General features: G+C 48.4%; 1 protein-coding gene across 1 annotated transcript in view; it reads right to left on the reverse strand.

Moving 5' to 3' along the window:
* Positions 1-2,731: 2,731 nt before the first annotated feature.
* The window catches only part of CPSF3 (cleavage and polyadenylation specific factor 3, 73kDa), a 22,672-nt gene continuing 514 nt past the window's right edge, over positions 2,732-24,889 (reverse strand). Inside the window, exons 2-17 of the mRNA XM_005867242.2 lie at positions 22,782-22,845; positions 21,177-21,274; positions 20,443-20,571; positions 19,045-19,222; positions 17,583-17,672; positions 16,948-17,098; positions 15,667-15,842; positions 14,539-14,697; positions 13,178-13,324; positions 12,296-12,557; positions 11,138-11,236; positions 10,050-10,144; positions 9,048-9,135; positions 6,288-6,357; positions 5,107-5,203; positions 2,732-3,297 (exon numbers count right to left, since the gene is read on the reverse strand). Of these exons, the coding sequence (XP_005867304.1) occupies positions 3,196-3,297; positions 5,107-5,203; positions 6,288-6,357; positions 9,048-9,135; positions 10,050-10,144; positions 11,138-11,236; positions 12,296-12,557; positions 13,178-13,324; positions 14,539-14,697; positions 15,667-15,842; positions 16,948-17,098; positions 17,583-17,672; positions 19,045-19,222; positions 20,443-20,571; positions 21,177-21,274; positions 22,782-22,845 (2,005 nt within the window). The 3' untranslated portion in view covers positions 2,732-3,195. The remainder of the gene's footprint in view (positions 3,298-5,106; positions 5,204-6,287; positions 6,358-9,047; positions 9,136-10,049; positions 10,145-11,137; positions 11,237-12,295; positions 12,558-13,177; positions 13,325-14,538; positions 14,698-15,666; positions 15,843-16,947; positions 17,099-17,582; positions 17,673-19,044; positions 19,223-20,442; positions 20,572-21,176; positions 21,275-22,781; positions 22,846-24,889) is intronic.

Genomic DNA, 24,889 nt, shown 5'->3' on the forward strand with positions numbered 1-24,889 from the left:
CGGCCCCGCCCTGCCTCCCGCCCCCTGCTGCTCCGAGAGGCTGGGATGGTCTCTGGGTCTTGAAGAAACTGGGTTTTCCTTCCGTCAGCTCCTGTCCCGACTGGTTCCCGGCTGTGGGGCCACCGGCGGCGTCACCGAGGACTCACTGGGCACAGCGCCCTTTGCCGGAGGAGGTGCTCACCTGCTGGGAAGCCACTCCTCAAGCCCTGGCGGGCTCAGTGGTTAGCGCCCAGGGACCCAAGGATCCTGGGTTTGATGCTGGTCAAGAGCCCGCTCCCGGCTGCAGGCGTGACCCCCGTGGCGGCGGGGAGGCAGCTCATCATGTGTCTCATCCAAGTTTGTCCCCCCCCCCCCACCCCCCTCCAGGAATCAACGTCACACATCCCGGGTGAGGATTAACCAAACAGTAACTCACTCAGGACACCTGCTAGCCGGTGGGCAGAGGACTGGGCCTGGGGTCTTGCCTCTGGGAGGATTAGGCTCAACTCGGAATACACAGCAGAGTGGGGTGCCGAGGAGCGGTGGGGGCGGGGGGCAGGCTGCAGAACTCCGAAGGCAGGGGGCTTTGTTGGAGTCGCCCGTGGTAAGATATGGGTGGGGGTGAGGGTGTGGTCAGACCGAGGGGGCCAGGGAGCGCCCCAAGGTGGGGCCTTGTCTGAGGACCTCAGAGAAGCGCGTGTCCCTCAACCACGCGGTGAAGCCCGGCGGCCACGAGGAGCAGGCTGTCCGGAGACCCGGGTCAGTGGAGGCCAGGGCTGGGGAGCGGGCGTGGCGGTAAAGCTGACGACCCTCTCCTGGCCTGGACGGGGCGCCCGGCAGGAGACCGGCTGGAGCTGGAGGGGCAGGTGGGGTGACAGCGCGCCCCAGTCTCAAGGCTGGTAGCTCCCGGACTTAAACCAGAGTCACCTGGGAGCTTCCAGACGCGGCTGCGGAGGACCCGCACTGCCAACCACCCGCTTTCCACGCTGACCCGCGGGCATCGGTGCTCCGTGCTACCGTGTGCCTCCCCCGCGCAGCCCAGGCACGTGGACTGCATCCTAGTCAGTGAAGCCTGCGGGTCGGGGGGCTGCATCTTAGAAACAGCCGCTGCTGGGCTTGCTCTCCGGAGCCCACCGATGCGGCCCGTTCCACATGGAAGGCAAGACCCTCCTGCAGCCAGAGGGTGGCGCTTCCCCAGGGACCGGGGCAGCCCACGGTCTGAGCTCAGCCTGCACAGGGGAGAGGTCAGGCGGTAGCAGGAAGCGGTGGGAAGACGGTGACTTGGACTCCAGGAGCCGCCTGGAGACGGGACCGGGGAAAGGACACCCCCTGCTTGCTGTGTATATCAGTCAGATATTACACGTGTATGTTTTGTAGCTTAAAAGTCATAATAGCCTGGCCAGTGTGGCTCAGTTGGTTGAGCACGGTCCCATGCACTGAGAGATCACCAGTTCGATCCCCAGTCAAGGACTAGTACATATCCAGGTTTTGGGTTTGATCCCCGGTCAGGGTGCATACAAGAGGCAACTGATCGATATTTTTCTCTCCCTTTAAAATCAATAGAACATAATTTTTTTAAATTATAATTTTTAAAAACAGATTTTTATTAATTTGAGAGGAAGAGGGAGAGATAGAAACATCAATGAGCCCTAACCGGTTTGGCTCAGTAGATAGAGCGTCGGCCTGCGGACTGAAGGGTCCCGGGTTCTATTCCGGTCAAGGGCACGTACCTTGGTTGTGGGCACATCCCCAGTAGCGGGTGTGCAGGAGGCGGCTGATCCATGTTTCTCATCAATGTTTCTAATTCTCTATCCCTCTCCCTTCCTCTCTGTAAAAAATCAGTAAAATATATTTAAAAAAACATCAATGATGAGACTCATAGATCAGGCTCCTGCACATCCTACTGGAGACTCAGCCTGCAACCTAGGCACATGCCCCTGACTGGAATTGAACCCAGAACCCTTCAGTCCGCAGGCTGACGTTCTATCCACTGAGCAAAACCAGCTGGGGGCTAACTATAATTTCAAAAAATCTCCTATGACCCTTAGACCTATGGTTTGGGCCAAAGACAAAGTAAGTTGGCTACATTACAGAAATAAATGTATTTCACATAAAAAGATTTACACAGTGAAGTGTGTCACCCAAGCACAGGAAATGCATCGTCAATGGTTACAGGTTTTAAGTCACCAAGAGGTGAGGCCTGAACAGTGCTGATGGGATGTAGTGGCTGGCTGGCTGGTGTCTGTAGCTAGACTGAGTGCGAGCACCTCCTGGGTTAGGCTGTGAGGGGAGGAGCGACGCACGCACAGCTTGTCCCTCTGCAGAGGGAACAAACCCCTTTGCATCGACGAGAGGCGAGTTAGCCCCTGGCCGGCCGGCCTCCCGCAGCAGCAGCACCAGATGCGCCTGTGCCATTTGCAAGTCTGAGCTCCGCTACCTCAGGAAACTGCAGTCAATTCACATAGGAAACAATCCACCTGTCACCCGAGTCCCTGAAACTAGAGACAAAGAGTATAATCTCACATCTCTGAAACGGAATATGTGGCTATTAGCGAAAGGAAATACCACTGAACCCCAAAAGCTGTAATTTTACAAATGTGGAAGCTAAGGAACTTGGCAAAAGGATCAGGAGGGAAGAGGTAGAAAAGGGCTCAAAACTTTTAAGTGATAATCTCAAAAAATTAACTCCAATTCACAAAATATGAAAATAAAAGTTATTGTGTATTAAAATGTATAGTGAGACATTCTGATGCAGTTGCTATGAAGATTTAATGAATAATCCTCACCTGAGGACGTGTTTATTGATTTTAGAGAGAGAGGGAGAGAATATCGGTCAATGCTGACTGGGGATGGAACCTGCAACCTGGGGATGTGCCCTGACGGGAATGGAGCCGCAATGTTTGGGTGCACAGGACGTTGCTCCAAACAGCGGGCCTCTGAGCTGCCTGGCCAGGGCACTGTGAGCAGATTTTTAAAGTTTACTGGGAGCTGCATCTGTGCCTAGACGTGGAGTCAATGAATTCTAAACGGTTTATTCAGCAGTTCTAAAGTAATGAACAGATTCGTTGGTACTTTAGTGGTATGCTAACTACTGGAATAAAAGCCGTTTGACGTCCAAAGTAAATAGGCCGCCCCGAGAAAGGAATGTGTTTCCTTTAAGTAACAGAAGTAAACGCGAGCATCACAGGAACGTTCCAGCACAGCCGGCCGGCGGGCTCAGTGCACCGGCGTGAGGGCCTCGTACAGTCTCTGTGCGGCCAGCTCCACCATTTCCCGGAGACACTCGTCATCTTCGCTTCCTTCCTCACACTCGACAGTCTGCAGGCGAAGCACAGACATTATGACACAGAAGATGAGTGAATCTCTTCTAGAACACTCATGGCGGGGGGTGGGGTGGAGTCACCAGCCCTGCACACTCAGGTCCCGCACTGCAACCTGTGGGCGGGCATGAGCCTCGTAATCATCTAGTTCCTTTCCAGCTATGAAATACTCTATGCTGTTTACATACTTTTTATCCCACCACAAATATTCCTCGTGTAAGAACGGAGGAAAGAAAAACACCCTTAATTCTGTTAACTACTGTTAGCATTTCAGTGCATAACCTTCTAGACTTTAGCTGTGCATATAGATTTCTTTCCAACGAAAACGGGATTGATTTATCATACTTGCTGTGTGTAACCTTTCCCCACTTAATGTAGGTGGGCCATTTGCATAACCATCTGCACCAGCATCCTTTCTGGCTGCATACACAGCATTTCACGCACGAGGGTGCCCCTACACGACTCACTCACTTGTTATTATCTCCTACTCTTGGGTACTTACGTCTCTTGAAATTGTGTTCATGTTATAATCAATGCTGAAGTAGACACCCTTGTACACATCTGTGCTCACTCGTCTAGTTATTTTCTTTGGTTAAACCCAGTAAGTGGTTTTGTGGATAACAGCATTTACGTTTTTAAGGATTCTGATGCGTATCACCAAACTGCCTTGGAGAAAGAATTTCCACCTGATTGTAACCTCCTCCTCACCCCACACAACACCTGTGAACACCTGTGTCCCTGCCTTTCACCATCATGGCTCACAGCAATCCCTTCAATCTGTGCCATAAGCACACAGCGGTATTTCACTCTTCACATTTGTGTTTCTTTGTTACCAGTGGACCTGAACACTGGTTTCATCTGTTCCCTGGCTATTTCTACTTCTTCTCTATAGACTTTCTTGTTTATGTTCTTAGTTTATTTTTCTATTGAGGTAAAATAAATGTAGTGTTTTCTCAAAGCACCTAAATAATCAAAGAACATGCAAAAGAAATGTAAAACACACGTTATCTGCTTAGTATAACTGTTCTAATCTCCGGAACAACCCTGCAGGGGGCGGAGGCGGGGCCAGCTAGCGGGGACAAGGGGGAGGGGTCACATATAATAACCAGAGGACCTACCCCTGGGGATGGGTGCCAGACGGCAACTCGGAAACACTGACAATGAGAAGTGAAAAAGCAAGAACGTACAGCTTCTTATGTGGGGGGGCAGAGGCAGGTTTGTAGTTATGATATGGGACAGACAGACAACTGGATACCTATTTTGCTTCACCTCTTGTAGAATAATATACACACAACTTGTAGAAAATAAAATTAAAAAATAGGAAGAAACTGGAAGGAAATGCTAAAATACAAAAACAACTTATTACAGGCAAGGGATCACAGGTGAATCTGTGAGGTGTGGGACCGCAGATGAATCTGTGAGGTGTGGGACCGCAGATGAATCTGTGAGGTGTGGGATCACAGATGATTCTGTGAGGTGTGGGATCACAGATGAATCTGTGAGGTGTGGGATCACAGATGATTCTGTGAGGTGTGGGATCACAGATGAATCTGTGAGGTGTGGGATCACAGATGATTCTGTGAGGTGTGGGATCACAGATGAATCTGTGAGGTGTGGGATCACAGATGATTCTGTGAGGTGTGGGATCACAGATGAATCTGTGAGGTGTGGGATCACAGATGATTCTGTGAGGTGTGGGATCACAGATGAATCTGTGAGGTGTGGGATCACAGTGAGATGTGGGACCGCTGATGATTCTGCCTTCACTCTATTTCCTAAATGTCGTGAAACGCAGGCGCAGCCATACCCGGGTCTCCAAGTTCACGTTCGCCGTTTTCCCGTCCACGGTGACACTGAGCAGGGCGCCGTCTTTCACACTCACACAGTCTTCTCCAAATATGTCCCTTAGGGGAAAGGCACAGGGTCAGTGCAGATGCATTTATAATATGTGAACACAGGTTTATATATTTGGGGGGAGTAAAACTGAAGCGAGGCCGCAGTGTTGAAGTAGAATACTTATATCTATAATCCTGAGATAGACTTATTAATTAGTTACCTTCTATATTTCATTAATGTAATAAAACAGGTGAAACGCACAGCTACCACTTATTAAGAATGCTCTATTCCAGCAGGCACTGTGCTAGGCACTTACATACATGATCTCGACCTGTAAGAATGCTGGTGAGAAGCCCTTTACACACGGGGTTAACAGGATGTGTTCAGGTGACTGGCCTACAGCCCCCAGCGGAGCCGGGATCCAGACCCTGGCCTCTCGGCTGAAATGGCTCCCAGTCCACTGGCTGCTCCTTCTAGTCACCTCTGGGCGCCTCCTCTGAGCTGGACTTTCACACTGGCATCTCCTGGGCAGGCGCTGCCTGTGCCCTGGGAGCCAGCCAGTCACTAACTGCCGCTTTTGTCCCCGTGGGTGACAAAGACGCCTGCAAACAGCAGGCCAACCAGCCGGTGGGTCAGGTGAGGAGAGTCAGTGAAGCTGCAAAACCCAGACGCCAGCCCAGTCAGCACTGCCCACGGCGTTCGGCTGGCAGGGCGGGGCCGGCTGCCTGAGCGTCCGGCGGTTAATGTACAAAAGGTTTCATTTCAAGGCATCAGTTGGTGGTTTGTGTAGGAGCAGCCAGTGCATCCATCCCACAAACCCCGAGGCTGTCAGCACCGGCACGACCGCTGCATGTACCCGTGGCGCTGAAGCACAGGCCTCTCAGTCCTGAGGGGGCTGAGCCGGGCGTGGCTCCCGTTCCTGTTTCTAACACTCAGGTGTGTGTGTGTGTGTGAAGGGCTGCGCCACGTGTCCGTCCCCGACAGAGGGGAGCTTGGCTATCCCACAGCCGCAGCCCAGGCTGCTCGGTTCCCATCCCCGGGCAGGCGGGAGCCGACACTGAGTTCCACAAAAGGGCTTCTAAGCCGGGTCCGAGCGCGGCTTCGGGGGACCGGAGCCCACCCCCTCCCCGCCTGGGGCGAGAGCCCACTCACTGGAGCATGACCTCCAACCTCTTGCTGTACACGTGCATCTCCAACTTCTTAGACGCCTTCTGCACGGCACCTGGGAGAGAAGCGAGCATTTGTGTCCGCATTCCCATGTGGACGAATTTCCAATCAACACTCAGAATGGTTTCTGAGAAGTCAGCGACTGACTGTGGATCCTCCACGTGACCAGCGTCCACGTGTCACCTCCCTGTGGAGGCAGCCTGATCCTTCATCCCTTCACTTCACGTTCTGCAAAGGAGCCACAGAAATGGCCCGAGTGAGGGATATGGCAGCTCCGCGCTCGTCGATCCTTGGTCTTAGCTACACCGCATGCAAAGTCAACCCTCTACTCTATAGACTACACCTGCAATCTATAATAACAAAAGCGTATATGCAAATCGACCAAACGGCCGGACCACCAACCAGACAACCTTCCAGACGAAGCTGGGGTGGAGAGGGCCTACTCTTGCACGAATTTCGTGCATCGGGCCTCTCATTGTTTAATAACATTAATTAACTAGAGGCCCGATGCACGAAATTCATGCAAGAGCAGGCCCTCCTTCCTCCGGCTGCCGGCACCGGCTTCCCTCCTGGGACCCGGGCTTCCCTCGCAGCCCCCACTTCGTCCTGAAGGTCATCCGGAAGGATGTCTGGTCTAATTAGCATATTACACTTTTATTATTATAGATTATATTTATCACTTGCCAGTTAGATGACTTAGGTTTCCCCAAAAACAAAATAACCTGGCAGGCTAGGAAGGTGAGCCACCTGCCCTGGTTTCAAGGGTGCCCTGGCTCACACTAGTACCGCCCAGCCATCACCAGCAGCAAACGGTACAGAATGAAACACAGTTAGCACACGACCCAGTAACTCTAATGCTAGACACTGACCCAAGAGCGATAAAAGCCGGTGTCTTTACACAAACCCTGTACAAGAACGCTTACGCAGCAGCTTCGTAATCGCCAAGCGGCAGAAACAGCCCAATGGCCGATCACTGACCGAGGGCCGCCAGCGGTTTCACCCGTAACTCATGGAAAGAGCCGATGCTAATGTGTCCACACGGACCTCTGCCGATGCCCCGAGGCCAGCCCTCGAAGACACCCTACTGTTACCAGTGGGAGATGGACCACCGGGAATATCGACTGCGTTCATTCCACTACCGCGGGTCAGAGTGAAGATGCATTTGCATTCTGGACCAGAGTCTTAAGAGCAATCAATGCCCAAGATGAAGACCACCAACCCAACCACGGCACCGCCTCTGTTCTTCAGCGCAGTCACCAGGTGGCGCCCCATCAGACCAGCAGCCTCAGGGCAGCATGTCCGGGCTCCTCCCCCTCAGCAGGAGGAACCCTAGGGGCTGGACACTGAGCTGAAGACTACCAGCATCTCACTGGCCTGGGAAAATGCCATTTTTGCAGGGAAATTCCATTTTTCAGAAAAGCATACAGATATCGGACAAAATTTCACCATTCTATCACAAAACAGACTTCATTTACAAAAGGGTTCTCCGACTATAAGGGGCGGAAAGCAACCTTGGAGGACAGAACACAATTCCCTTCGGGAGGCTGGATCTGACAAGAACAGATCGAAGCCACAGGAGCCGTGTTCCCAGAGGCCTGGGCGCCGGCACTGAAGGGTGTGCTGCCCAAAGCCTGGGCTTCACCTGCCCCCCGGTCCCTGCACTCACTGCCCTCTCCTCCCAGCCTTTGCTCCACTAGCTCTTCTGCCCTTTGTAAGGCCACCCGACCTTGCCCTTTGTCCTCCGTATTTTTATCTAAGAGAAGAGAAATGTGAAGTAACAGGAGCAAGCTGGCAGCTGCCTTTCCAACTGCTCCGTCAGGATGTGCCTGCGCCGGGCGGGCAGGGACTTCTGTGCTGACCGCTCGGCGCCCTCACGGCACAGCACACGGGCATCCGTTACCCCTAGTAATTCAACCAAACAAACGATCAAATGGAGCTCTAATTATAATTGTTATGACGACTATTATTCAAAACAAATGCTTACCGGTAACTTGAACACTTTAGATTTGTTTAGGTATTTGTTTCATAATAGATTTGGCTAGTCCCAAGAAGATGATCATGAAGGTCAGCTAAACTTTTTCTCCAAGAAGATGATCATGAAGGTCAGCTAAACTTTTTCTCCTGAAATCAGAGAACTGTGACTGCTTCATTTTAATATTTAGGAAGAGAAGTGCTCCTCAGAGGACACGGCCTGCTGCACCTGCAGGGGGGCTGGCAGCCTCCAGGAGAGCCTGGGCCCCTCCTTCCCCAGCGGCAGGAGGGCTGCCCGATGCCAGCTCCGTCTAAAACAGCCCAACTGTAGACACAGCGCGGAGATACGCTCACTGCTGTTTCCCGGGTTGAAAACTGCTCCTTGGCAAACGACAGGAGATTCCGTTCTATTCTACAAGTTTTTGTGAATCACGACACAGCAGCCCGTTTTCCTGTTAGACACGCTGGCTAACGCGATATTGTGAAACTTCCGATTACAGTGTTTTTAAGGGACTGTCACTAAGAGATTTTATCTTAGAGTTAAGTGCCACCAGATTTCACAGCACAAACAAAGACCGGGCACTGAGAGCAGGAAAATATTAGTGACATGCACTGTTATGCGTGTATTTAGTGCCGTCAAGGTTACAGGAATGAAAAAACCAGGAGTTCAAGCACCTTAGCATTCTCCTTTCTGCTTTTCAGCTCAAAACACCATAGACATGGAAGGACGGCTGATAAAGTGAAGTGCTAGCAAAAAGATGGAGAATTCTGTACCTTTTCTGATTTTCGGGTTTGACTGCACCTCGAGGACCACGGTTGTCACGGTGTCTGCGTACATGTCGTTGGCAGGGTTAGCGAGCCACTGCAGAGCGAAAGGCAGAGTTAGGAGGGCACAGCGGGGCCGACCCTCCATCACAGAACTGCAGAGGGACCAGCGACAGATCTTTTTTATTTGTTTAGAATAATGTGTGAAAGCGAAACAGCTGGCCTGTAGCTGGAAAGCCTGCAAACACTACCGACAGCCCCGCGGCAGGGAAACAGCCAAGGGCCGCCCGAGGTCCCTCTGTTCCGGGTTCATTTGAAAAAGAACTGCTTTGGCCTTCGATGCCAACCCATCAAAATCAACCATCAGCGTCATCTGGTGTCTGGGTTCCCGATTCCACCAGCAGGAATTTAAAATCCTACCAGTGGGAACCACATTTACCTAAGTTAGTGCCTTCTCGCCTTTGTGGATTTGGGTCACGTTAATGTTGCGTATTTGAGTGTTCACAGTCCCACTCTCTTAAGATGTGTACATGACAAGTTTTAATGTAACAGGACGAGACTTTTATCTTGAGAACGTTAAGACCTTCTGATATACCTGAAGACAGCCTGGGATACCATAAGGTCAGCTCCCACTTGATCATATGAGAGATCTGTCACTGTTCACACACACACTAAACATCAAGCCTTAACTGGTGGCTAGTTTCTATGTCACACAGACCACGCCCAGCTATGTTGTATTTAAAGCTGACCTTGTTAAGAACGCTACACTCTCCAATAATCTTTTCCTGATTGGGAAGCTAATTTCTCTACAATTACATGTAAACTCTTTTCTTAAAACGGAATTTATGGGGAGGGAGGGCGTTGGTTAATAAAATTACATAGGTTTCAGGTGTACATTCTATAGCACATGGTCTGTGTACTGTACTGTGTGTTCACCACCCCAAGTCAAGTCTCCGCATGTGAGCGCTTAAAACCTCCTCCTCCGTGTTTGGGTAAACAATCTCATCTTACTTCTAACACCACCATTCCTGGTTCCTGTATTACAGTAATATTTTTGAACACTTTCAAAGCAGGTTTTTCTTGAATTTCTAATTCTTCTACATCACCTGAAAGAAAGAATTATAAAATGTACATAATTTCCTGATCATCTGTCAGAGGCATAATTATTCATTTGTTTATAGAGACAGCTGAAATAAAGCCGATACATAATGAAAAAAATTAATAGTGTATTGGTGTAGTCAGATTTAAATAGCTAAGTAAGTTCTGTATTAATTGCTCACAGTAACTGAAAGATCTCAGTATGGATTATAAAAGCCCATAGAGCTAGAATGGATTTACCTTGGACATTAATATTTCACCAACAGCAAACTCTGGTGCCTGTCAAAGGTCTATGTTTGTGCAGAGAGCAGCCACTAGCATCTTAACATTTACCACAAGGCTAGTCAACCCCGACAGTCCCGCTACCTTCTGTCTCCACAGGGCAATTCTATGGCTAAGGTGAGACTTCTGGTTTCCTGCTGTGAGGTTCTGAGGTGGAAAGGGTTTCCACTGCGCTACTCTACGGCAGCACTTTACCACGAGGGATGAGGAACGTGTTAATAGACACGTTCTTGCCTACGAGCGTCTCTTTCCTTTAACTTATTATTGCCCCTCGTTGCTGCTACACAGGCCCTCGCTGACATGGTCTAACAGGAAACAGAACAGGTTTTCCTCTTTCACTGCCTCTGCCCACTGGTCATGTGCTCTTATAAGAACTGCTGTGTACAGGGTACTAGTGGAACAAGAAACATGATCACTGAACAAAGAAAGAAATAGATAAAATTTGGGTAAGTAAACTAAAGTAGATTTTAAACCCAAGGAGCAAAGACTACCAATATTTTAAAAATTTTAAGTGGACTGAAGATAAAAGGTATAATGGGATTTTAAAAAACTGATGAGTAATGAGTAAATTTTTAAGCTTCACCTAAATGTGGTATGACAAAGTACAAATAAAATTTGTGCTAATCTGAGACAATTACCAAAATGAAATCATATCCTTTCCTAGATCTATCATTACTTTAAAAAACCAAAAACAAGTGACTGTCAATCAATGTACACACCTGTCAGTTTCTGTAGCTGGTTGTAGAGCAAGTTAAAGGGCCCAGCATAGGGAATGGCTTGGGTCTGCTTCACAGTGCTCATGGCCAGGTCAGTATAATCTGCAGAGGAAATGAGAATAGAGACACTTTAAGAAACAATACTAGTCCCACAAATACAATTTGCAAACATCCTACGAGTAAAGACAAGAGAAGTAAAAGCACGTTCTTCAAGCTACAAGGTCCTCCTTAGTGTGTCCCCATCCTCACTTCCCTGACCCACTGCTAACCCCCTAAGTTCAGGCTCCAGCCCTAAGAAGGCACCCCACTGTCCTGAACACATCAGGTCCCAACACCTCTCCAAGCCAGCAGACCAGCTGCCCCCACTTCTCGGGCTGGGCACCTCCTGGCACACAGGCGCCTGACTGGCACAGCCTTTCCCCACGGTCTCCCCACATGCTGGCCGGGCATCTCGGTGTCACTGACCGACACTAGGACTCGCTCTGGACAAGCGCTTCTCTCCTTGGGCAGCGCTTCCGGGGCGGGGGCGGTGCTTCTGCGTGAACCTGGGCCCTCCAGCCCCAGCACCGGGCCAGGCGCAGGGTAAGAGCTACCCGACTGCTGGAGGAAGGTCGACCAGACGGCCTGCAAGCTGACCCGGTCCCACCTGCGCACAGATTCCTTATCCCCTCATTAAGCGCTTAGAGTTTATACAAGTTTATGAGCAGCTATTCACTTGGACATCATACCACAGTGACTGCAAAAGCCACGCTGGCTTAGCATTTGCACAGGCGCAGGCCACGAAGGCCCAGAAGCAACATAAAACTACAGGCCAGAAAAATCACCGTGCCTGGGTGGGGCCAACATTCCTTCAGGAAAGAAAACTACTGGCTCCGCGGTGGGAGGGAGGAGAGCCCCGCCCAGTCAGCAGCAGTAGCTCCGTCTTAGAGGCAAACCTACGTCTCCATTAAGGAAAGAGTTGTTTCACTAAGAATTTAAATGTCCACAGTTCAGGGAAGATTTTTATTTTCCCCATAAAATGAACTGGATTAACTTCCACCTATTTCCATTCTATTATTTGGTTGTTATTTGAAATGTGGCCACTAGGGAAGAGAAGTTTTCATAGACTTTTTCCCTCAATGCTAAAATCAAACCGTACCCGACATTGAACAGTGCACTTACTGGACAGGTCACAAGGAGAAAGAATGTGATAATTAAAGTTTCTCTTAACAAGGATTCCCGAGACCCGCTGGCCTTGTTCTGGCTTCTTGTCTGCTAAAAAGCCCATGACCTTGGCTAGTTTTTCCCCTCTGAAGTTCAAGGTCACAGCTTCTGTGTTCCGAGGATTATGAACCTCTATGTGAACTTCGTCATTATCTTCATATTCTCGAATCAGGGCTGCTTTCAATCGGGCCATTTCGTTCTGTTCTCCATGGACTAAAATCTACATGAAATGCATGTGAAAGAGCAGAGGAGAATCCTTAGTCAGATACTACGGCCTTTCTGTGAACATGAGTCAGTTAAACATACCAAATGGACAGATTTGACTACGTACAAACTGGCGCGCTGATGCTATTGGGGAGGCAGCAGAAAGTAAGAGAAGGAACAGTGGATCTGGGGTTGGTAGGTCTGAGCAGGTGCCCGTGTCGTGGGAAATTAAAGTGCACAGCTTGCCCTAGCCGGTGTGGCTAAGTGCATAGTGTCGGCCTATGAACTGAAGGGTCCCCAGGTTCAATTCTGGTCAAGGGCACATGCCTGAGTTATGGGCTCCATCCCCAGTGGGGGGCGTGCAGGAGGCAGCTAATCGGTGATTCTCTCTCATCATTTATGTTTCTATCTCTCCCTCTCCCTTCCTCTCTGAAATCAATAAAAATATATTAAAAAAAATAAAATAAAGTGCACAGCTTGTCTACCTCAAAGGGGAGCTGGAAGGATGGGTGCAAGGTGAGTGCAAGCTCCGTTTACAGTGCTGCATGAACAGAAGGCGGGTCTCATTTGAGAACCAGCTGCGGCAAAGTGGGTATGCTTTCCCCTGTAATGCGCTAAATGAACCCACAGACTAACCACGTGAGGCGGTTTCAAAGCTCGGATGAATTCGCTGGTTTGCTGGTAATCTGTGTGAGCGGAGAAAGAAATGTAATCAACAGACATTTTCAACGGGAGCTTCTGTCCAGACATGGTCGTGATCTCTTCAGGCTCAGACATGATGTGCTGTTAAAAACAAAGAAAAAGAAACAAAACAAAATAAACAATCCAATTAGAAAAGGTACATTTTCTACTTTTCATGCAGCCATAAACTCATGCTAAATTTAGGACCTTCAGCACAAAAACTGTTGTAATACTACCAACTTAGTAAATTTCAAATACGTATTTTCTTCATCAAGCAAACATTTAACAGGAAGTTAAGCAGATTAATTAAAATTCAATGTAGCTGGAGTGCTAGACGTGGAAAGGACACCTCTCAGGACTAGAAAGGAAACCTGCCTTCTCAGCGCTTCTCTTGCTCTAGAGAGAAGCTTCCCAGCGAAGAGGGTTTACATAAAGGATGGATGCATTGCTGTTCTGAAAACCTAGTTTTTAAAATATATTTTTATTGATTTCAGAGAGGAAGGGAGAGGGAGAAAGAAATAGAAACATCAATGATGAGGGAATCATCAATCAGCTGCCTCCTGCACGCCCCCTACTGGGAATCGAGCCTGCAACCTGGGGATATGCCCTTGACCGGAATCGAACCTGAGACCCTTCAGTTCGCAGGCTGACACTCTATCCTCTGAGCCAAACTGGCTAGGGCTAAAAATCTATTTTAAATACACATCTTTCATTGTCTGAATGATTCACAGAATAAGACAAAGTAATAAAAATGAGCAAAACGGAATCAATGTACTTAGGAAATAAAACAGAAGTGAACAATAAGAGGAGGTGAGAGAAGACGCTTGGATGCGCAGAAATTGCCCCTGAAGCCCTGCACATCCCTGTCTGCATCCCTGAGAGCTCACATCCGTCATGTTATAGCAACAGGAAGCGGGCCATCAGCCCGAACACATGCACAGCCTGTGAGAGGACACCTGTGAGTGAACCGCGTCTCCCTCAGCTACGGGATCCATGTCTGTCCCAAACGGGTTCCTTTCCACTATTTTACTGCACCTGATGGTGCTCCTGGAGCTTGAAGGTGCCTCCAGCCGCCTGGGGATCAGGTCAGGCCACTCAGCGCCTGCGTTAATTCTCCACCTCACGAACAGCTCCAGCTGACCAGTTGTGCCTCCAGCCGCCTGGGGATCAGGCCACTCGGCGCCTGCATTAATTCTCCACCTCACGAACAGCTCCAGCTGACCAGTTCCATCTCATTTAAAAGCATTAAATGAGAACCGTCTGAAGAACCGCCTCAGTGGGAAGCCCCCTCCGCAGTGTGCTCAGCGGTGACTGACCTTGGCCAGCGTGCCCTCCACACAGTAGCCTGCGATGATGACGCCGTTCCTCTTGTCCGTGCACCAGCTCTCGAAGAGCTCCCTGGACAGGCCGCTCTGCATCATGCCCGGGGAGGCCATCACCACGCTGGGCCCAATGTCGTCAAAATGGTCCATGCTCTGCGAGAGAAAGGGAGGGAAAGAGCATTTAAATACCAGGCTTTGACCAAGCTTTCCTTATTTTTAATAAATAACAAAAAGGTAAAAAAAGGTGATCACACGAGTGAAAGGGTCTTGACAAGACTAATAAACAGTTAGTCCAATTTCTAAGTTCCTAACCGTTCGGACTAGGAATGAAAGACAACAAAGTGAGAAACAGCACTTAGTTCACATTGACCTTCAAAACCTGTGCTGGCAGCTCAAGGGCAATCACGACCTTTCAGCGCCTCAAGGAGGCAGCACGTGAAAGAAGTCAGATGGGCTTCTCTTCACCAGAACAGGGCTCTGAAGGCCTCCCCAAAGACGCACAGCTCTCAGACCTCATGGATATTTTGAGCTGGCCTAGAAATTAACACTGTTTCTAGGGAAAACTTGGCTCTACTTACTAAAAAACTAACCTAAAATTTAATGATTTATGAACAGAGCTTATTTATCATTGGAAGGCCACTTATAATCTGAATGACGTGGGGTGTTATTTTATGATTAGAGCATTAGTTTGGATGAAACAATATATACACTTTAATGAAAGAAAATTAGATTTTATTGAATGCTCTAGAAAAGTAAACATGAAAATGCTCACATATGGAATTTATAATGCCAGTCATCAAAAAGATGATTAGGTTTGAGTAAGAACAGAAAAATGTAATACGTAACAACACAAGGTATTTGCCTCATCAGGACTTTTTATTTCTGTGACGAAAAGATGCGAGTTACTCAGCAACAGTAAATAGTGACAATGTATGGGGACTTGGAGCAAGTGGGAAAAAGAATGCCAGCTGCTAAGTTCCTGATTCCATTCAGAACAGTGACGGCTACTGGGGAACAGATAGGATGTGGGTGAGGACTCGGCCAGAGTGAAGGCCAGGCCTCTCTGCCCCCGCTGACCTCCTGGTGCGTTAGCCACCCTGTCCTCCCTCCACCAGCTCTCACCTTAAGGTTACTAATGTGTTTGAAAACAAAGGGATTATTGATGTTGATCTGCTTGCGGATTTTGTCGTTCATGGCGTTCACGTATGTCTGGTACACGGCCATACACTTCTTGGCCAAAGATGATGCGTAGTATATTGGAATATCATGGAGCTCCGGGTGGTTCTGCCAGTACTCATCTGGAGAGATTTTATGAGACAAATATCATTTTGTTACGTGGGGTAGACAGTTCAAGTAATAAATGATCTGTACAATTAATTTAAAAAATTCAGACAATCAAGAAATTAAAGCACATAAGCATGTTTTAAAGAGGTCCAGAAGAATTAGCCTGCTCTTACTGAGACGCAACGCTTTCAGTTCGTCACAGGACGCTGCAGACATCCAGGGCACTCGTCACTGATGCTGAGGAAGACTGCGTTCCCCAAGGAATCAGAGCGTTTGGCTTTGAAGGGACCATCGAACCCACACATACCCCACAGTGACTCCCACTGTGCCTGCCTCTCACCAGCCACACACGCTCGCAGACGTATTTAGAAAACGGAGAAAAGCAGACAACGCGCTCTCCAGAGTTAACCTTTCTAGTCGTTTGTGTAACTGGTACCTGCTAGGGTCAGAGTACATACTGGTTTGAACCCTATTATTACTATTATTATTTTTGAAAACCACCTCTTAAAAAAATTTGTTTTTTGATTGATTTCAGAGAGGAAGGGAGGAGAAACAGAAACATCAGTGAGAGAATCACTGACTGGCTGCCCCCTGCACACCCCATACTGGGGATTGAGCCTGCAACCTGGGCATGTGGTCTGACCAGGAATCGAACCGTGACCTCCTGGTTCAGAGGTCGATGCTCAGCCACTGAGCCACACCGGCCGGGCTGCACTCTATTTTCTGGTCCCCTTATCATATTATGTGAATACATGTAACGTGACTTTTTTTCTATAATGTGGTATTTACTAACATATTCCTTTAAAAGTACTAAAATGATTCCACCCTTACTGGCAGGTTTTCTGTGCATCTCATTTACTTCCCAGAAGTGGCCGGTGGGCCAAAGGGCAGCACATTCTTGCCTTCTGAGGCTGACGGCAACCAGAAAGGCACGCACGCCCCTTATGCTCGCAGGAGCAGGCCAGCCACTGTTCCTCTCCGCGAACCCTAACCCTAACCCTAACCCCTGGCCCCAATCCCTAATTTAAATGCAGAAACGGAGCCCAGAAAAGTAGAATGACCTGTCCAAGGCCAGGCCCTCAGGTTCTGAGAATCTCCCAGTGAAGACGAAAGGCGCACCTAGAATCAGGAGCAGCTCCTGAGCCCGCCCGAGAGCAAAGACAGGGATGAGGCCCCGGCCGCCTCTGTTCACAATATCGTGGACCGTGTTGCAGAATCGTGCCTCTCGCTCTTCCCGCTTCTCGTGGATGTGGGTCCCATACGTTGATTCCTAAGTGACACATCAGACGGGTGAGACCAAGACCGACGATTCCAAAGAATACAAAAGCTAAACTCCATGAGAGGCGAAGCAAAGGGATTCATTTCTCCATTAACATGCCACTTACTTGGACATGTATTGTTATAATACTACTTGAAAGAACAGATAAGAACGTTAGAACTAAGACCTGGCTACATAGTAAAAATTCTTTAGAAAATGGAATCAGAAAATAGTCTAAAAATGTAGGGTAATTCCCCTAGACAGAAACATTTAGGCGGTATCCTAGTCTCCCTGACTTTAGAATAGAGCTGATATATTTAACAGCAAGGAAGTGGAGCTGCACTACAAAGAGAAGTCAGAAAATTAAATCTTATACCAAAAATGATACATTTCTATCCAACCACATATTATAAAAATTAGATTGCAATATTTCTTCCCCACTAGAAAAAATTCTGCTTACAATATCCTAACTGCAATCCCGTGCACGAGTACTTACAATGATAAGAATGTCAGGCTTAATATTTGGAATCTCAGCTGCCATTAAGTGTCTGTCTTCTTGTCTTGAGAAGTCACCTGTGTACAAAAGCTGTGAAAAAGATAAAGCTAGAAGATTAGGATTTTGAAAGGTTTCATTTTACTACTAAATACATTTAGCTCCTAAAATCTGAAGTGAAAATAAATAGAAGAACAGCCCACACGGATAACACTGAGATGCCACGCTGTGTCTAACTGGGTTGGTCATAGACCATCCAGCGTTTCAATTAGTGAATCTAACTAATGGGAATGATCACTCCCAGAATCCTCCCACAAAGAGAACCTGTATCTTAGCAAACTTGAGAAATGCTCCGAACATCTTAGAGAAAAAGGGCAGAATGACAAAGAAGTCCACTGAGGAATATGGGAAAACCATAAAAAATGGGAGATAAAAATAATTGGAGGGTGTGCATCAAATTTCAAATGAGAATTTAGACCTGCATTTGTGCTACTTTCTGTGCCTTTGAGCAAACAGCAAGAAAAAATGATTTAGAAACATATAGGACAACTCAATGTGTAAAAACTTCAAATACTATATGAGCAGCTGCTGAAAATTCAGGATACTATTACACTAGAACATCGCTTCTCAACTCTGGCTGCACATAAAGATCACAGAGAAAACTAAAAAAAAAAAGGGGGTGGTGAGACCACACCATTTTGATTCAGTGGGTATTTTTCAAAAGCTCCCTAAGTGATTCTCATGTGCAGCCAGAGTTAAGAACCACTGCTAGCCCGGCCGGTGTGGCTCAGTGGTGAGCATCAACCCATGAACCAGGTCAGGGTTGGATTCCCAGTCAGGGCACATGCCCAGGTTGTGTGCTCAATCCCCAGTAGGGGACGTGCTGGAGGCAGCCAATCAATGACTCTCATTGATGTTTCTATCTTTCTTTCCCTCTCCTTTTCTCTCTGAAATCAATTAAAAAATATTGTTTTTTAAAGAAAGAACTGCTGCTCTCACTTCAGTCTCGACACCAACTAGCCACCCACGTTTCCACAAGTTCGAGACTGCCCTGAGTCTTTCCATGCAGGACGGCTGCGCAGAGCCTGTCCGAGCAGCCCTCACTCCCCAGGCCTGTGGGAGCCCTAGACCCGCAGGAGGACACAGAGGGCACGTGCTGCTGCACGTCACATACACACAGAGCTCCTCCCAATTTCCCAAGGACAACGAGGAGCTGACCCTCTGGAAGTGGGAGGGAACGTCACACTCAGCGGCTCATTTCACTCTTTCCTCCCTCTCCCCACAGAGAGTACTGTCCTGGGGGTATGAACTATGACGCTTCAGCGGGAAAAGTATGGACTGAATTTTATCTCAGGTTTCAGGGCTTGGACACTGCAAGTCTTGGGGAATGTTCTCCAGCAGCACCTGGTGGCATCAGGTCTGCGCTGATTTCTCGTGGGGAGGAAGCGGAAAGGGCCGGGGGTACCTTCACGCCCGCGATCTCAATCATGAACATGGCAGCTCCGAGCACGTGGCCCGCGTGGTAACACCAAAACTTGATTCCCGCGACCTCCTTAACTTCATGGAAGTTGATGGTCTCGATTTTGTCCATGCTCTCTTCCAGGTCGGTCTCGGTGTACAGCATGTCGTCCGCCGATATGTTACTACATGTTTATAGATCCAACAACAAGAATGAAGGGAAAAAATTTTTTAAAGCTTTTGAACTCAAAGAAACTATGGATGACATAGCCATGAAATTATTTCTTCAAATTATGTTGTAGACATTATATTATCTAGAATGTCTTTGCCATCTTGTGTATATTTTTGCTCTGCAGTTATAATAAAAATTTTGGTGTGTACAACTAGGAAGCACAATTTCAAGCACAGCACACAGTCAACTAAGGCCAAGTCCTCTTTAGGAAAGCACTTCTCAGCCTTTGCTCTATCCCACGGCGCCTGAGAGAGACTCACTCACACGCACCGACCCAGGACGAGACCCTGACACAGTGACGTGAAAAGATTTCTCTACAAAGTTTAGCGTCCCTTTTCTTCTGAAAATTATGCCAATGAACTTCCAAAACAGCAAGAGAGAGTAGTGGTGAAGGCCACAGACTCTGGAGCCAGTCTGCCTGGGTCTCAGTCCCAGCTTTGCCTCTTACTGTGGCCATTGCAGGTAAACTACCGAACCTCTCTATGCCGATCACCATACATTTTTCATCTGTAAAATGGGATTCATAACAGAACCTACGCCACGAGGCTCATATGAAGGTTAAATGAGTAACCATGTTAAGAACTGAGGACTGTGCCTGCATGTGGTAAGTAGCATTAAAGTGTTAACTAGTATATTTACTACTAAGGATAACCCTTCCATTCTTTTGTATTTACATATGAAGAATAACAAATGGCACCTTCAATGCTTGGAACACACACATTAAACAGTAAACTTTAGAAGGCTAATCATTTGTGCTGTAGGGATCACAAAAATGCCACAACCTTTCTGATAAAAGAAGTTTTCCTCTTGCAACTGGAAAAAACTTCCCCTGGGAAAATTTTCATTTAAGGTAGTCAATTTGCTTTGATCAAATAATCTAAAATAAGATAGCAGTATATATCACTGTATAACGTATTTGGTGTTAATTAACATTTATAGAATACTGTTGTTATACCTTATAATTCACCAAAATTACAAAGATTTAAAAGAATGTTAGAACTACGTAAGGACTTTAAGGCCAGAAGTGCTGGGTACACAATGGGATCTGACGGGTTGTTCCTGAATGACTAAATTAACTACATCCTGGTGAATAAAAAGTGTCTCGTTTCAAAAACCAAAATGGTCCGTATCTTGAGCCACATGTGTTATAGAGAGTCTAACGGAGCCATTTACCTGACTTTGACGTAGTCTGAAAGGAGCCATCTGTAGATAGCTTTAGTAGCGTGAGTCATGAATGTCCTTCCTTTGAAACTCGTCTTCTGTAGAAACCAGGGCAGAGCGCCACAGTGATCCAAATGGAAGCTGAAGAATGAAAGAGATCCTGTCACTTCTTAAAATATCACCCATCACATACACGAATGAAACTGCTGCGGACTCACAGAGAAGTTCCATTAACAGTCACACACGGAGACTTTAGGGCACCACGGGGAGGGAGAAATAATGCAGCTAGTCCTCGTGTCCGAAAAAGATATTAAATGTATTTTCAAACATCAAAATACTTGATCAGTGATAATTAGAGATGGAAGAATACACCCAGACCTCCCGCCGGCAGCTGACGTAACAAGCACCGCAGGGCACAGCGCTGACACGTCGCTGTTTGTAAATGAAGATCCTATTGGATGCGACAAGACCGTGACCTCAGGAGGCCTGGGGAGGGCTTTCCTGGCCTCTAGCTGTACAGCGATGCAAGGCGCACGCTCTCTTCCTCCCTGCTCCAGAGGGAGGACAGCCTCCCAGTAGCTTCCCTAAGCTGTGGTGACAGCAGAGCGCTGTCTTACACTCAGACGTCTGCAACATGCTTCCTGGTAGAAAAGACTCGTAAACGTCAGAATCTTAGCGTCTGGTAAAGCGTGACTTTTATAGTGAACGTCTAGGAAAACAGTGTCATTAACAAGGAAAAAACTTACTGACTAATGAGCAGGAGGTCAATCTCTGCCGGGTCAATTAAATCAATATAAGGAAGAGCGTCCATTCCCTCTAGGCCAGGGTGGATCCCACAGTCCAGCTGAAAGAGACAGACAAACAGATGATAACGTCCTCTACATTTTATTAAAATTCATCCGTCGAATAGACAATGTTATACCTGAGCCATCACATACATAATCAAAATGGACTCTACATACTAGCATTTGGGAACATAATTCTTACTAAATACTAGAGGCCCGGAGCACAGATTTGTGCACCAGTGGGGTCCCTCAGCCTGGCCCGCGCCCTCTCGCAATTGTAATCTGGGAAACCGGCAGTCCGACATCCCCTGAGGGATGTAGTAGTGCGCAAGCGGCAGGCAGGCAGGCGGGGAGGGGCCCCAAGCCTGGGCGCTGCTCCCGCCCATCTGGGCCTGCAGCACCTGCCTCTGCAGCTCGGTAGCGCTGCCGCAGAGGCGGGAGAGGCTGGCGCTGCTGCAGCAGAAGTGCTGGCATCTGGCACCCGTCAGTCCTGCGTTGAGCGTCTGCCCCCTGGTGGTCAGTGCGCATCATAGCGACCGGTCAAACGGTCAACCAGTTGCTGAGGGTTTTATATATATAGAAAATGGGAAATATGCTACTACTAAAAGTTCTAACTTCCCATTAAATCTAAAATATAGCTCACATTTAGGGTCACAGGACAAAAAACACAAGACATCCTCTTCCCAACTAGTTTTTATAGTCACTCTAACTGAATAAACTCTTTTTTTCAAGAACTTTGATGTCAGAAGATGGTGGGCATTTTAAAAGTTTATAGATTTACTACCAGACCTTATTGATCTCCAGGTCAATTATTAGAAATGGGAAACTTTCCCAATCAGTGCAATATAAGTATTTTAAGGTATTTGGGAACAACTTATTAAGAGTCGGTCATTAATGAGTTATATACTCACTTTGGGGCTGTTTCTACCAAATTCTATCAATTTCTACAAAATTAACACAATAAATGACTAAAAAGATGACGATGTGTGACGGGTCCCTGGTCTTTCAGGACTGGGAGAAGCAGAGAAGTGGAACTGAAGGAACATGAGCCACGGAACGGCCTTTCGAATGAGGACCACGGCAACCATCTCTTCGAACCCCTCTACCTTCCGGATAAGGAGATGGGCTTAGAGAAGCAGGCTGCCCTGCCCAAGGCGAGCGGCCTTAATGCTAATGTGGGCATCGAAGCTGCCAAACCAGGCTCTAGCGTCACAGTACACAGGCGTGGCTGGAGCTCTGGGCGTGTTCCTGGGGTCTTCCACCCGGGGTGGGGCGGTTAGGATGGCTAGACCCTCAGAGAGTGGAAGAGGGACTTTGTAAGCAATAGTTCAGGAGATCTAGTGGACAATTTTACGTCGTAGAATATGTCTTCTCAGTTTACATAATGTTTTGTCAAATTACTAACTAGTGTGTTAGTTTTTTGCATTAACATTTTATAGCACAGGCTACATATACCAACTAAGAAATTTTCCTGGGAGCTAAACAGGTAACTGCTGTACTAGAAAAGCCCTAACATCCAATTTGGACAGAGCCATGTTATTCACCAGACCATAGAATGATAATTACCATTATTTTTCTTCCTTTGAACTCCAGAATAATACATGATCGTCCTACTTCTTGCCCAGCTCCCCTGTAAACATTCAAGGGGAGAAATAAAAACAATCAAAATCAAGCCCAACGAATTCCAACTTTTTTACAACGTACACTGTGCCCACCTGATGACATCTCACTGAGGCAGGTGAGAGTCCCACAAAGTCATAAGGGTAGACAAGGACAGCGCCGGGTTGGGGGAGAGCCGGGAGAGAGGAGCGGCGGCCTCTGGGAGCGCAGGGACAGCGCAGCTGTTAAAATTGTGAGAGAAGGTGGAACAGACTCGAGAAGCCCAAAGGCTAAAGTTCACCCCTGAATGTGAGGGTTATGATGCTGCACTGAGAATGCAGCTAGCAGGAACACAGATCATTTAACAATACTTTTAGAATCAGCACTTAAGTATAAACCTGTAAGCACTGCAACATTCTTTCACTGAAGATCATGATATGCATTTACCAACGAGGTTAAACTGACATAACTTCTTACACCTGTGAACCTCAGGCCCCTTCCTTTCACCTTGTTATTTCAGTATATTTGATGCTGTTACAGAACAAAACCCTGAAACTTACTCCAGCCCTTCATCCCCCACCCCTCACACTCCTTGGCCGTTTTGCAGCCCTCCCACTAGGAATCTGCGTCATCCTAACACTCCTCTTCGCTCCCTTCCTTCCCCACATCTCATCATTATACAGTCCTACAGGTCCCACTTCCTTATCTCTCAAACCTATTTCTCTCCAATGTCTGCTGCTCATTTCATTCCACTCGTTCCAGCTCTTATTGCTTACCACTTGGGTTACGTGGATTTCAACCTAGATTCCCGCCACTTACCCCATCCTTTTGTGTATCTGCTACATGGCTGCCAGGAGCAGTCTTCAACCTTCCCCAAACCTCATTCCCACCGGATCCCCACCCTGCTTAAAATCCCTGTAACTGATGATAAAGGCCAAACTCCTTAGGAGGAGTACAAGACCCTTCATAAGATGGGCCCTGCTAGCCTCCCCGTCTCATCTGCTTATCTTTCATCCGTGGCCAGGAGGAAAGTGGCCCCAAACTGCGACCACTCTCATTTCCCCGTGTGCCACTTCCTGCGGCTGGAGCACCCTTTACCTGCCCGCAGTCACCGAGCCTCTCCCAGGATGCGTGAGAAAGCACCCTCTCCCCGTTCCCATGCTCCATGGCGCTCGGCTGCCATGCCTGCTGTAGTTATAACAGTGACCATGCGCTCAGTGACAGTTACTCCGCAGGCAACAGCTGTGACATTATTCCCGCCGAGGAAGCAACAGGGTCGGGTTTCAGGGCTGACTGCAGAGTCACGGTCTCCCGTGGTCCCAAACCAGCTCGCCGGTACTTTTCTATTTCGCGCTGCAATTCCCTCCAAAAGGGCGGATTCGGGACCTTGGCCCGCTCGCTTATCTGTACCCCCAGTGCCCAGTGGGGTGCCTGGCAGCTGGCAGGGAGCACAGGAGGAGCCGCAGGTGTGCCCGAGCGGGTGAGACTTGTATTATTTCCCTACGACGCGCTCAACAAGTCCGCGTGGATACATGTTAAGTAGATACTTTCAGCCTTTTGAAAAATGCATGCACCCGAGTTGTGCTAATAGCTAACAGGACACACGTTTGCGGATTCAAACTGCCTCCCTACAGCGTAAGCTCTCCGCATCCCCGCCTCCCTCTCCAAGCAGCGCTCCAGGTCCGCTCGGCGCTTCTGCACGGAAGACCGGCCGCTCAGGGACACCCGGGGCGGGGTTCTGTCCCCGCACCTCCGCTTCTCCTCCTCTCAGCTCTCCACCCCCCTCACCCCCCAGGGGTCTGAGCTCCGCGCGGGACGCCGGCCAAATCCCGAATCATCCCCCTCTCGCGCGTTTGGCAAATGTCAAGTCCTGGAGGTCCTAAGAAGCAGACTGCGTTCCGCCTCGCACCGCCACAGCCCTACCCGGTCCCCACCTCGGCCCGCCGGCGAGGGGTTGCCACTCCCCCGCGTGTATGACAGCGCTCAGCGCCCCGATAGGCCCCCCACCCCCAGTTCCAACACTCCCCCCTAAGATAGGAGAAAAACACAATCCCATTCCACCCAGCAGGCCCCTC

Source organism: Myotis brandtii, unplaced genomic scaffold, assembly GCF_000412655.1.
Source record: "Myotis brandtii unplaced genomic scaffold, ASM41265v1 scaffold247, whole genome shotgun sequence".
Lineage (NCBI taxonomy): Eukaryota > Metazoa > Chordata > Mammalia > Chiroptera > Vespertilionidae > Myotis > Myotis brandtii.